At 47.5% G+C, this 12705-nt stretch overlaps 1 protein-coding gene across 3 annotated transcripts in view; it reads left to right on the forward strand.

Annotated features, from left to right (window-relative positions):
- Window positions 1-12705, forward strand: part of LOC147609458 (protein SAWADEE HOMEODOMAIN HOMOLOG 2-like) — a 91594-nt gene that overhangs the window by 9558 nt on the left and 69331 nt on the right. For all 3 annotated transcript variants that reach the window (XM_086787730.1, XM_086787731.1, XM_086787732.1), the window contains 2 exons: window positions 4379-4523; window positions 4684-4747. In XM_086787730.1, coding sequence (XP_086643856.1) covers window positions 4379-4523; window positions 4684-4747 — 209 coding nt within the window. The remainder of the gene's footprint in view (window positions 1-4378; window positions 4524-4683; window positions 4748-12705) is intronic.

Below are 12705 nucleotides of genomic sequence, written 5' to 3' on the forward strand. Positions count from 1 at the left end.
GATGCAAGGTTAAAACTCTCCGTTCTGACCGAGGGGGGGAATATGTGTCACACATGTTGAATTCCTTTCTTGAGAGTAGAGGTATCAAGCATCAGTATACTACTCCTTATACTCCACAGCAAAATGGGGTTGCAGAAAGGAAGAATCGGTCACTCATGGAGATGGCCAGATGTATGTTCAAGGCAAAGAAGCTACCACATATCTTTTGGGTGGAAGCTGTTATGTGTGCTTGTCATATTTTGAATCGATGTCCCACAAAGGCATTGGTTTCCATTACTCCTTTTGAGGCTTGGCATGGCCGCAAGCCTTCGGTATCACATTTTCGTACTTTTGGGTGTCTTGCATATGCACACATACCCAAAGAGTTGAGGAGGAAGTTGGATGATAAAGCCACAAAATGTATTTTTGTTGGGTATAGCCGTGAGAGCAAGGGCTACCGGTTATATGACCCACTGTCCAAGAAGATATTCACTAGTCGGGATGTGATTTTTGATGAAAAATCAGAAATATCCATGGCTGGTTATGATGTAAATCAGGCTGAAAATGATGTGTTTGAAGGTCTACTACCTATGGAGTTTCATTCCACAGTTGGTGATCCAACCCATGAGGGTGCAGGACAGCCAGCTAATCATGAAGATGGTGCAGAAATTCAGCAGGCAATTGAGCCAGAAGTTGAGCCAAATATGGGGCAGCAGGCTCCACAGGTCAGACACATTCCTAGATGGTATTTGAGGACATTACAGGACAGCCATCTAGAGGGTCCTCTTGTTGGCCGTACTCGTAGGGAGACGGACCAATGAGCATGCACACATCATGGATTTAAACATGGTTATGGCAGCCAGTTTACAGGATGATGATGAGCCTGATTCATTTGTGGATGCACGAGACAATGTGCGTTGGAACAAAGCCATGCAGGATGAACTTGATTCTATCAAAAAGAATCAAACATGGGATTTGGTTGATCTGCCCAAAGGCAAGAAAGCCATTGGTACTAAGTGGGTCTATAGTTGAAAAGACATGCAGATGGATCCATTGACAGGTACAAAGCCCGTCTAGTTGCAAAGGGCTATGCACAGAAGAAGGGCATTGATTATGAGGAGACATTTGCTCCTACATCCCGTATGTCGACACTTAGGAGTGTCATTGCATTGGCTGCACATCGTGGTTGGGTTGTTCATCAGTTGGACATCAAGACTGCTTTCCTACATGGGGACCTCGAGGAGGAAGTTTTTGTACATCAGCCCATAGGTTTTGCAGAACATGGTCATGAAGGGAAAGTATGCAGGCTGAAAAAGGCCTTGTATGGTTTGAAACAAGCTCCACGAGCTTGGTATGCAAAGATAGATGCTTTCCTGCTCACTCAAGGCTTTGTGAACAGTCCATCAGAAGCCACTTTGTATGTAAAGAAAGAAGAGAAAGATCTGCTGGTCATCAGTCTTTATGTAGATGATCTTTTGCTCATGGGATCAAATGATGACAAAATTGCAGCTTTTAAAGAGATACTGCGACAGACATTTGACATGTCTGATTTGGGGCTCGTACACTACTACTTGGGTATACAGTTTGTGCAGGATAACAGAGGCATTGGGTTGTTGCAATCTCGGTATGTTGCTAAACTTCTGGAGAAGTTTAAATTTCAGGATTGCAAGCCTATTAGCACTCCTATGGAGCCTGGGATGAAACTGTCACTACAGGATGACAATATTTTATTTGATGTCACTACATATGCTCAAGCTGTTGGGTGCCTTATTTACTTGTGTACTACACGGCCAGATATTCAGTATGCCGTATCTCAGTTGAGCAGATTCATGCACAGCCTGCGATTGTCACATTGGCAGGCTGTGAAGCGTGTATTTCGGTATTTGCAGGGTACCTTGTCTCTTGGATTGCTTTATCCTGAGGGGGGTGACATGCAGCTATATGCTTACAGCGATTCAGATTGGGCTGGTGATTTTGATACCAGACATTCCACTAGTGGAAATTGTTTCTTTCTTGGCTCTTCATGTATTTCTTGGCTAAGCAAGAAACAAACCACAGTGGCCACTTCGTCTTGTGAGGCAGAGTACAGAGCAGCTTACACTACTTTCATTGAGTGTGTCTGGTTGCGTTGTCTTATGACTGATATGGATATTTCAGTGGAGGAGCCTACACCTATCTATACTGATAGTCAGAGTGCCATTGCCGTGCCAGGAATCTTGTGTTTCATGCTCGCACGAAACACATTCACTATCACTTTGTTCGGGAGAGACTCCAGGCAGGTGATATGAGTCTGATTTATTGCCCTACAGATCAGAATGTGGCAGACATCTTCACCAAGGCATTACCACGTCCGAAATTCGAAGCATTCCGCACTACTTTGAATTTGTTTCCTTTTGGTGGATGATGTACAGTGATCACATATCACTCCAGGGGGTTTGTTGGGTTTTATGCTGTGTATACACCCAAGGGAGTGCTAGTGATCATCAGTAGGTTACTGGGGCACTTTTTACTTCAGTTAGTGGAGGTTTTTTCCCCCAATTTTAGCTTAGTTTCACTTATAATGGTTTATAAGTGATTTGGTCCACTTGGCACACTTTATGGCCGGACCATGTGAACACACCTTTTAGGTCACATCTTTTATGTGGCTATTGTACTTCATTTTATCAACAATCAATACATTAGCAGTCGTGTTCCTCTCTCACACTCTCACGCCTCTTGCTGAAGTGCCTTCCAAACCCTAACCCTAACAGCTCAAACCCTAAACATATATACCCTGAGGTCCCACCGGGTGCACGTACTCGGCCGAGTACTGCCTCATAGAGAGAGAGAGAGAGGTATATACATAGATATAGTCGAGCAACACAAGCACGTAATTATGATTATTTTTTCTTTTTGCCTAATACACCTTTTGGTAAGTGCATATAGAATGTTATTACACTTATGATGCCATGTGTCACCAATACTGTAAGTGCCTATGCTAAGGTTTCTAACCCTTTTATTTATTAGCATAAGTGTGTGCGCGCCCCAAGCACTTATTCCTAACTCCCTAACACATTTACCACTACCAAATGTGCGCATCTTTTACATACATAATCTCATCCACATATACCTACTACCTATCCTCATCTCTCCTGACTACTGTGAAGATGGTGCAAAGGTAAGGCTTAAATGGAGTTGCAACCCCTCCTGATCCTTGCACTCCACCATAAGCCTTAGTCTCCTTCTTATAGGACAGACTCCCATTCATGTTCTGCAACTTCTTGTAAGCCTCTCTTGGGGCTCTGATGTGTCTTTGTGTACAAGACAATGTCTCTCCCTATGAAAGTTTTTGTGAGTCCACTGAGATTGAACCACCAAGTGGCTATTTTCAGCTCGGCTGTGGTCTCATCTCTCCCGACTACTGTGAAGATGGTGCAAAGGTAAGGCTTAAATGGAGTTGCAACCCCTCCTGATCCTTGCACTCCACCACAAGCCTTAGTTTCCTTCTTGTAGGACAGACTCCCATACATGTTCTGCAACTTCTTGTAAGCCTCTCTTAGGGCTCTGATGTGTCTTTGTGTACAAGACAATGTCTCTCCCTATGAAAGTTTTTGTGAGTCCACCGAGATTGAACCACCAAGTGGCTATTTTCAGCTCGGATGTGGTCTCATAGACCCCACACCCCTATTTAGGGCGGTGATTTGTGATGATGACTCTATTATCATGGTAGATAGCCCACTTCTGTGCTCTTTGGGCCTCATGCACATGCATTATCCCAAGTTGAGAGAGAGAGAGAGAGTTTACTAAAGACCCAACAGGCCTATGAGACCAAAGTGAGATAATAATGTCCATGGCATATCTCATCATGAGAGAGAGAGTTTATTAATGTCTATGAAAGACCCAAAGGGTCTATGAGACCAAAAAGTAGTACATGTGATCCATGAGTAGATTGAATGTCAATGACATTTGAAAGTAAAAAAGGCAAGTATTTTTAAAACAAGGCCCATGTACAATGTGAGCCATGCATGTACAATGAACAATGGAAGTAATCCATCCCATCATGTAGTATCCTCATTAGGGACTGAGTAAGCCTCATAGTAGACTGGGTATCTGAGTAGGTAGTGCTCCTCTATTTCTGTCTGCTCAGATGTAGTGTCCTTATCGAGGGACTGAGTAAGCCTCATAGTAGACTGGGTATCTGAGTAGGTAGTGCTCCTCTATTTCTATCTGCCCAGATGTACATAATCTGCAAATGCGCTGCTCCTGTAGAATATCCTTCACCCTCCTCGATCTAATCCGAAGGCCAAGAAAGGACACCCTCACCTGAATAGACTATCCTTGACTTGTTTTTCCCTAGTGTTTTAAGATGTTGATTGTTGGTGGATTCTTTGAACCAAGAGCAGTCACCTTGTCATTGTAGGTGTGGAACTGGTTTCAAAATCGGCGGCATGCAGTGAAGAAAAGTTCTAAAATGATAGACAAACCAGGGGCAGTTGCAGCACCGGCCCCTGTTGAGGTGTTTGCACCAAGGAGAGCAGCAATCACATCTGCAGCAGTGCCATCAGGTGTGTGTTTGTGCATGCATGTGCATGTGTGTATGTTGGGCATGCAGAGGACCTGGGGTCCAAACTTCATAGATCTCATTTGAATGCCTAATTATTTTCTTAAACAATACCCTTCTGTCCATAGGCTGGATGTTAGGTAACTTGGAGTTGTTTTCTGTAGGAGGTAAGGGGAACGAGCCACCAAAAATGGAGTTTGAAGCAAAGTCATCTCGTGACAAAGCATGGTAATGCGTTGACTATCTCCGTTCGAATTATTTTATTATATGACATTAATTCAAACTCTGAACTGTCAACAGCCAGTAGGGTTCGCTGTAGAATGATATGATATTCACAATTTCACATACGTGTGTATGCAGTGCTGTGGTTGTTCAATACTCTGCACCAAAAGCATAAAGTCTTATCCATCCATCCCCCTTCTTTCCTCTTCCTTTCCCTCACAACTCTTGAGAGGTTATCTTTTATCCCCTGGAATACAAGGTGCTCCTTATATCAGTGGAGGAACTGCTAGGGTGTGATGCTCCATTTAGCCACAAAGACCATTCTCTTCTCTGCGGAAACTCCTGGCAGAGGCTCTCCTGCTCCCACTAGTCGACAGCTTTAGATTTGTTAAGAACAACACCCCTTCACAAGGGGAGGATCCAGCAGGCAGTAAAGTGCAGATTGCAATTCTGCACAGCCCCCTCACAGAAGGGTGCTCAGAGGTAGCCCTATATGTGGTCGTAGGTGTTGATGGAAGCTGTAGCCTGGCCTGTGTTACAGTAAATGGAATCTGAATCATAACAATGATCAACTCCGCGAGGAGCTTGAAGTCAAGCTTGTTGCCTGAGAATGAGATAAATCTGAAAATTCAGACCCTATGTATGGATCGGGGGGCCGTGGGTGTGTGTGTGTGGGGGGGGGGGGTCACATGCTTTTAATGCTTAGTTATTGGAAAGAGGCATAAAACATCAATGCATGATGCCATATTGGAAACGGTGTGGTTGAGAGGAAAAACAGGTCTCTTCTAGAGATGGCACGATGCATGGTCAAGGCACAGCCCAAAGTTGATAATATGTGGGTGTTTGGGTGTTTGGCTTATGCTTTTGTGCGTGTGTAAGCTCAGCGGGGCGTGCCCCGTGACAGACTTGACCACGTTTCCAAGAGATAAAGATATAGAGAGAGAGGGGGGAGAGGGAAGGGAATAGGGATCTTGCACAATACACCACACTGAGCGGGGAACCCCTTTCATGAATTTATTCAGGGACAATCCACGGGCATGCTGGCCAGGATCAATACAATCAATGAATACAAAGCAAACAGATATGCCGATGTAGGATATCCAAGTCGATGTCGATGTCGATGTCGAGGCATAAGATCTTTGATGCCGAGCACACCACGGGGATGACCCTCAAGTATCTCTCACCGGGCTAGTACCAGATCCAATATCCAAATCCAAATCCAATGAATCCAAGTTCAAGTTCCAAGTCCAAATCAAATCGAAAGCCAAGTCCAGATCCATGTCCAAGCCATATGTCCGAGTTCCATGTTCATGTCCAAGTTCCATGCCCAAGCTCTATGCTCCATGTCCAAGCTCTATGTCCAAGTTCTCCATGTCTATGCTCCATGTGCAAGCTCTATGTTCCATGTACAAGCTCTATGTTCCATGTTCTATGTCCAAATCTGAATTCAAGAAACTCCCAAATTTGTACATAAGGTACACGGGTGGTATGTGCAGATGTCGAAGAATATGACGATCAACTTGTAGTGTTGTTGTCCAAGCTGAAGAAGAAGACAATCCACAAGGAGGTCGCATGACAGTTCAACTATCAATAGTAGGTGCTTAACAGACGGTAGCTAGGCAGTAGTGAACAGTTCCAAGCGGCGCTTGAAAAGTGCAGGCAGATGGCAGTGTTGTTCAGAGAGTGCAAGTGGCTGCAACAGTAGTTCTGTCTGTAGGTGATGCAAATAGGAGTTCAGTAGGTAGCAGCAAGGTGGCGGAACCTTAGCCGCTGGTGGTGCTTAATGGCAAAGACTGCAGCTGGCACTGGGTAGGTGGCTGCAGCAGTTGTGAGCTCTGGACAGAGCAGCTAACAGTGGCGCACTTGTACGGACAGCAGCCATGCGGTTTTGGTGGGGGAGGGCGGCTACCGCAACGTTGAACAACAGAGAGGGGCGGCAGATTCCAAGTGGTGGCAGCGGCTGGTGTAGGTGGTGCAAAGGCGTTGAGGGCTGGCGGCGCACAGATTCGGGCAGTGCACAACAACAATACGGTGTTGATTCAGTACAGCAGGACGACGCTTTTTTTCAATAGGTGGCGGCGCACAAACTGTAGCATCGAGGAGGAGATGATGTTAACGAGGATGATGATCTTCACTTCTCCACGTTCTTGATGATCTTCACTTCTCCACGTTCTTGATGATGAAGGCGAGGGAGAGCTTTAAGCCTTGATGATGATGAAGAACTCCGCACATCCTTCAACCATGGTGGTTCACTTGGAGAGATACATGCTTCTTTTATACTTGAGAGGATCCTTGCTTTTTGCCAAACGCAATGCTTTTGCTTTGTTTTCTTCTTTTACTTTGCTTTTGGTCTTTTTTTAGTCTTTGCTTTTCACTTTTTCACTTTTAATAATAAAATATTACTCAAGTTCTTTAGTTTTGCTTTTCTAGCTTTTTGACCAAGATTGGTGCTTTTTCTTGAGCAAACCTTATGGTCCTTGTCCCCATGCCTTCTTCCAGCTGTCTAGTGTCTGGGCAAGGGTTCCATCATGTGAAATAGAGCTAGGAGGGCCAAATAGTTAGAGCAACACTGTACCAAGGTTGATGACAAGGCTGTGAAATGCATATTTGTGGGATACAACAAGAAAAGCAAGGGCTACCGTCTCTACTATCCCGTTACATAGAAGATTTTTGCTAGTAGAGATGTGGAAAATTTAGTTCAGCCCATGCTAGAGTCCGGAAAACTCTCAAATGTAGGCTCACATGATATTGTAAGCAGTCATCTCCTGTCTGCACCATATCACTCAGTAGGGAGTGAGGGCCTCTATTGTGGGTGTGCCGGCCCAGTTAGGAGTAGTCTCCATTTTTCCTCATTTTCCATGTTGTTTTCCGAGTTTTGTCTGGTTGTGGGGATTGTCTACTGCTGGCCGATTGTTGTGATGTTGGTCGACTTGCTCAAGAGCTGGCCGACTGCCATTTTTGCTGGCCGACTGATGATATTCAGTCATGGGCATTTTCTCCTAATGTCGGCCTGTTTTAGGCTGGCCGACCAGCAGCCCAGGGTGGTACCCTTGCCCCCACACCATTTTTTGTACTGGATCTTGTGTATATAGCAGAGTCTATATAGCTTCTCTCTCTCTCTCTCTCTCTCTCTCTCTCTCTCTCTCTCTCTCTACACGCCAAAGAGGTCTCATGAGGGGACTGTCAGAATATGCAGCGGAAATGATATCCAAACTTGGGTAGACAAGAGCAAGTAGACTGCAGAAAATAATCAGCACAAGAAACACAGAGAGATGTGTTTAAACTCTTCTCTATACACAAGATCCCGAAGATACTGAATGACAAAGTGGAGGAGGATGGGGGGCAATATATACAAGCCCATGAGGGCAGTCGGCCAGCTCTAAAAGAGGCCCACGATTGAATAAATGTCCACGATTGCTGATATTAGCAGTCGGCCAGCATCTGATGCCCCACGCCTGCACAGAACAAGTCGGCCAGCACTCAGACAGCCCACGACCGATACAGATGCAGTCGGCCAGCTTCAGAGTGCTCCTGGCATCACCTGGCAGCCCTCCAGCCACTAGAAAAAAATGGAAAAAATAGGGAAAAAATACGGGGAGTGTGGAAAAATGATATACGGGCGGGCACACCCACAACAGAGGCCCTGGTGTATACAAATAGACAGGAGATGACTTCTAACACCCCCTCTCAGCTCCTGGCTGTGTAACCAACCCCAGGGAGCTGGAGTGCCGCCTGAGCGTAGCCTGAGGTAGAGACTTCGTGAAGAGGTCCGCCGCATTGTCCTCCGTCGAACAATAAAGTAGCAAGATGTCACCCGCCAAGATCTTCTCACGAACAAAGTGATACTGTATCTCTATATGCTTGGTTCGGGCATGGAAAACCGGGTTCCGAGCAAAAGCTATACAACTCTGGTTATCACACTGGATGACTGTGGGCTCCCTCTGTGGAAACCCCATCTCGCCAAGCAGCCTCCGCAGCCATACAACCTCACAAGCAGCACCACAAGCAGCCCGATACTCTGCCTCTGTCGAAGAAAGGGCAATAGTCGGCTGCTTCTTGCTGCTCCAAGAAACCGCTCCTGAGCCGAGGGTAAAAGTGTATCCTGAAGTAGATCTCCTCGTGTCTGGATCTCCTCCCCAATCTGAGTCACTCCAACCTTGGAGCTTGACTCCATTCCCTCCTGTGTAAAAGAGTCCCAGATCCTTCGTACTCTGCAGATACCGCAAGATCCGCAATCCTGCGTCCCAATGAGTCTTCAATGGCGTCTGCATAAAAGAGCTCAACAGCCCCACGGAGAAGCTCAAGTCCAATCTGGTGTTCAGCAACCAGATCAATGAACCAACCAAATTCCGGTACTGCGAGGCATCAACTGGCTCACAAGGATCTGTAACGGTTAACTTTGTGTTCGGGTCCATCGGCGAAGTAATAGGCTTGCAGTTCTCCATCCCAAAGGCCTCAAGCAACTCATGAACATACCGCTGCTGAGAGACGAAAAACCCCCTCTGGGTCTGCCAGATCTCCAATCCCAAGAAGAAGTGGAGTAAGCCTAAGTCGGTCATCTCAAACTCCTTTGACAAGGCAGCCTTCGTCACTCCAATGTGCTCCCCATGACCGCCGGTGAGAATGAGATCATCCACATAAAGGATGATGAGTGTGACCATGCCGCGTTCCCGAAAGAGATACAGGTTCGGATCTGCAACCGATCTCTGGAATCCAGTCCGAATAAAGAAGGAATCAATCTTCTGATTCCAAGCCCGCGGAGCCTGCTTAAGACCATACAAGGCCTTACGTAACCTGTAAACCATCCCTTCCGATCCTGGAACAAGGAAGCCTGGAGGCTGCTCAACATACACCTCCTCCTGCAGGTCACCATTAAGGAACGCCGATTTTACATCCATCTGGTACACGGGCCACCTCTGAGAAGAAGCAAGGGCAAGAACGGTCCGAATCGTGGTCATCCGCGCTGTCGGTGCAAAGGTATCCTCGTAGTCGATGCCTGGCCGTTGAGCATAACCCTTAGCCACGAGCCTGGCTTAGTGTTTGTCCACCGACCCATCAGCCGCGTACTTGGTCTTAAAGACCCATTTGACACCAATGACTGACCGCTTCGACGGCCTCGGTACCAACTCCCAAGTGTTGTTCTTCTCGATGGCGTCAAGTTCCACCTGCATGGCTTCCCTCCAAGTATCCTGTGAAAGGGCTTCCTTTACGGAAGTGGGCTCTTTATCCCGCATGATACGAGACATAAGAGCATAGTTCACCTGAAGAAGCTCCGCCGTGTTGCTTTTATCTCGAACTCGATGTGATCTTCGAGGGCCGTCCTCTGTGGTCCACTCGGAGGGTAGCTCCGTGACACCTGACTCCCGAAGGGTGTCCATCAACCACCTAGGTACTCGAACAGATCGTGGAGCCTCCTGTAATCGCGGGGGCTCAACTCCAGCTGCGGGCTCAACCTCCTGTGATGACTGAGGTGGTTCAACTGGAGTGGTAGACTGGGAATCATCATCAGACTCTGGATCTCCAAGAAGTGGCGGCTCCTCGACAGTGGATGCTGGAACATGCTCGTCAAAGACCACATCCCGGCTGACAACAATCTCGTTCCTCTCTGGATCATACAACCTGTATCCCTTGGAAAGAGAGTTATACCCCACAAATACCAGCTTGCGGGACTTGGAGTCAAGCTTCCCCCTCTGCTTCTTCGGAATATGTACATACGCGTCACTCCCAAAGACACGGAAGTGCGAGACATCGGGTTTCCTGCCAAAATATGCCTCAAATGGAGTCATATGGGATACAGAAGTCGTCGGAGAGCGGTTAATGGTATGGACAGCTGTTGCCACAGCCTCACCCCAAAGTGGACGAGGAAGATCACGATGCTCCAGCATAGTCCTCGCCATCTCCACCACAGTCCTGTTCTTACGTTCAACAACTCCATTCTCCGAAGGCGATCCGGTATTGGCCAATTCCCTCTTGATGCCATGATCTGCACAAAACCGAAAGAATACAGTCGAGGCGAATTCCCCTCCTTTGTCAGCCCTGAGAGTCTTGACCTGAAATCCAGACTCTTTCTCCACCATCACGTGCCAATCCTTGAACCGAGCAAAAGCCTGGTCCTTCTGTGAAAGAAAGTAGACCCACGTGAATCTGGTACAATCATCAACAAGCAGCATGAAGTAGAGAGATCCTCCCAAGGATGGTATCTGCTGTGGTCCACACAAGTCAGTGTGAATCAACTCCAAAGGTTTCGAAGCTCGCCTGGAAGCCTGCTTCGGAAAGGATTCCCTGTGCTGCTTACCACGTATGCAAGAACTGCAGCGTCCTTGCCTACTACCAACATCTGGCAAGCCAACCACCATCTGGTCCCGGAAGGCGCGCCGCAAAGCATCCACATTTAAGTGGCCAAAACGAAAGTGCGACAAGTCTCCGACCTGAGAGCCTGTCAGTGAGGAGAGTGCAGAGAGTTTGTAGATACCGTTCTCCACACCGCCTTCCCAAAAAACTTTGCCTGTCTCACGGTCCCTTAGAGCAACTGAATGCTCCTCAAATTCCACCCGAAAGCCAGTCTTGCATACCTCATGCACTGGCAAAAGATGAAAGCCTAGAGCAGGGACATAAAGAACACGGGAAGCATGCTTGCCCCCCTTGCCGTCGGGAATGATCTCCATCCGGCCCTCACTATGAATCGGAATAGTGGAGTTATCACCAATAAAGATACGACCTGACTGCCGCTTCAGATCCAGGAAGAAGTCACGGGATGGAGTCATGTGCCTGGAAGCACCACTGTCGAGAATCCATTCCCGAGTATCCTTTGCGGTGAAGCCAACTGCCTCCTCGCTCGAAGACGATGAATCATCAGAGTCCACCATCTCCAAGTGCACAAATGCCGGAGTCTTCGCAGCTGAGGCTGAGGACTCAGCACTCTTCCCTGTCCGCTTAGGGCACTTCCTCCAGTAGTGGCCTTTCTCGCCACAATCATTACAAGATCTTTCGGCCTTCAGCTTCTCTCGTTCTGGAGCAGGCTTCTTCTCGGAAGACTTATCTGGTGAAGCCTTCCCTTTGCCCTTGTTGGTATTACGGCCTTTCGACCGTTGGCCAGTTAAGGCCTCCGAACCTCCGCCGTGAGGAGGGTTCGTGAAACGTTCCTCCTGGTCCAAGACCATTGGCACAAGCTCCTCCCAAGTAATGGTGCTGAGCCTGCCACTCGTGATCAACGAGGAATAGAAAGCGGAATACTGACCAGGCAAGTGGGAAAGTAACGTGATGGCCATATCTTCGGACGATATCTCTTTCCCAGCTTGAAGGACTTCCTGCTGAAGGGCCTGCAGCTTGTTAATGTGTTCCCGCATCGTCGAAGACTTTGCAGGGTTCATAACCCGCATCTGCACTTCCAAGGATATCCGCTTCATGGGTGACACCCTGTTGTACAAAGAAGCCAAGTGCTCCCATATGCCTCTCGCAAGCGTCATGTGCTTCACATGGTTGATCACCTGTGGTGTGCAATTGAGGAATATAAACGACCGGACCCTGGCGTTGACACGGTCCCACATTTGTGCCTGTGCCTCTCGGTCCTTCCTCGTCGATAATAACTCCCCTTCCTCAGCTGGCACCCCTTTGATAATAAAATCAGCAAGATCATATGACTTCAGAACTGACTCCATCATGACCTTCCAGATGCCATAATTGGACCCGTCCAACTGCCGATCCACTGGGAACGTGGGGAGAGTCGGAATCTTCACGTGCTTCTCAGCCATCTCGAGTAAATCCGCCATCTTGGAGAGTAACCTGAAAGGGTGGGTGGGTGGGAAAAATCTGAAAATCAGAAAATATGCAAGTGGCTGTCCAGCCCCTTTGCCCGCCTTCCTCTTGCACCTTCACTTCCCGTTCAGCCCGAAACAGTCCACCGATCAGCAACCTGTTGCTCCCCCTCTTGCTCAGAAAAAACGCCCAAGATCTGCTAGAGCCTA

The sequence above is a fragment of the Cibotium barometz genome, chromosome 51 (genome assembly GCF_041138505.1).
Source record: "Cibotium barometz isolate CiBa-2024 chromosome 51, ASM4113850v1, whole genome shotgun sequence".
In the NCBI taxonomy this organism is placed as follows: domain Eukaryota; kingdom Viridiplantae; phylum Streptophyta; class Polypodiopsida; order Cyatheales; family Cibotiaceae; genus Cibotium; species Cibotium barometz.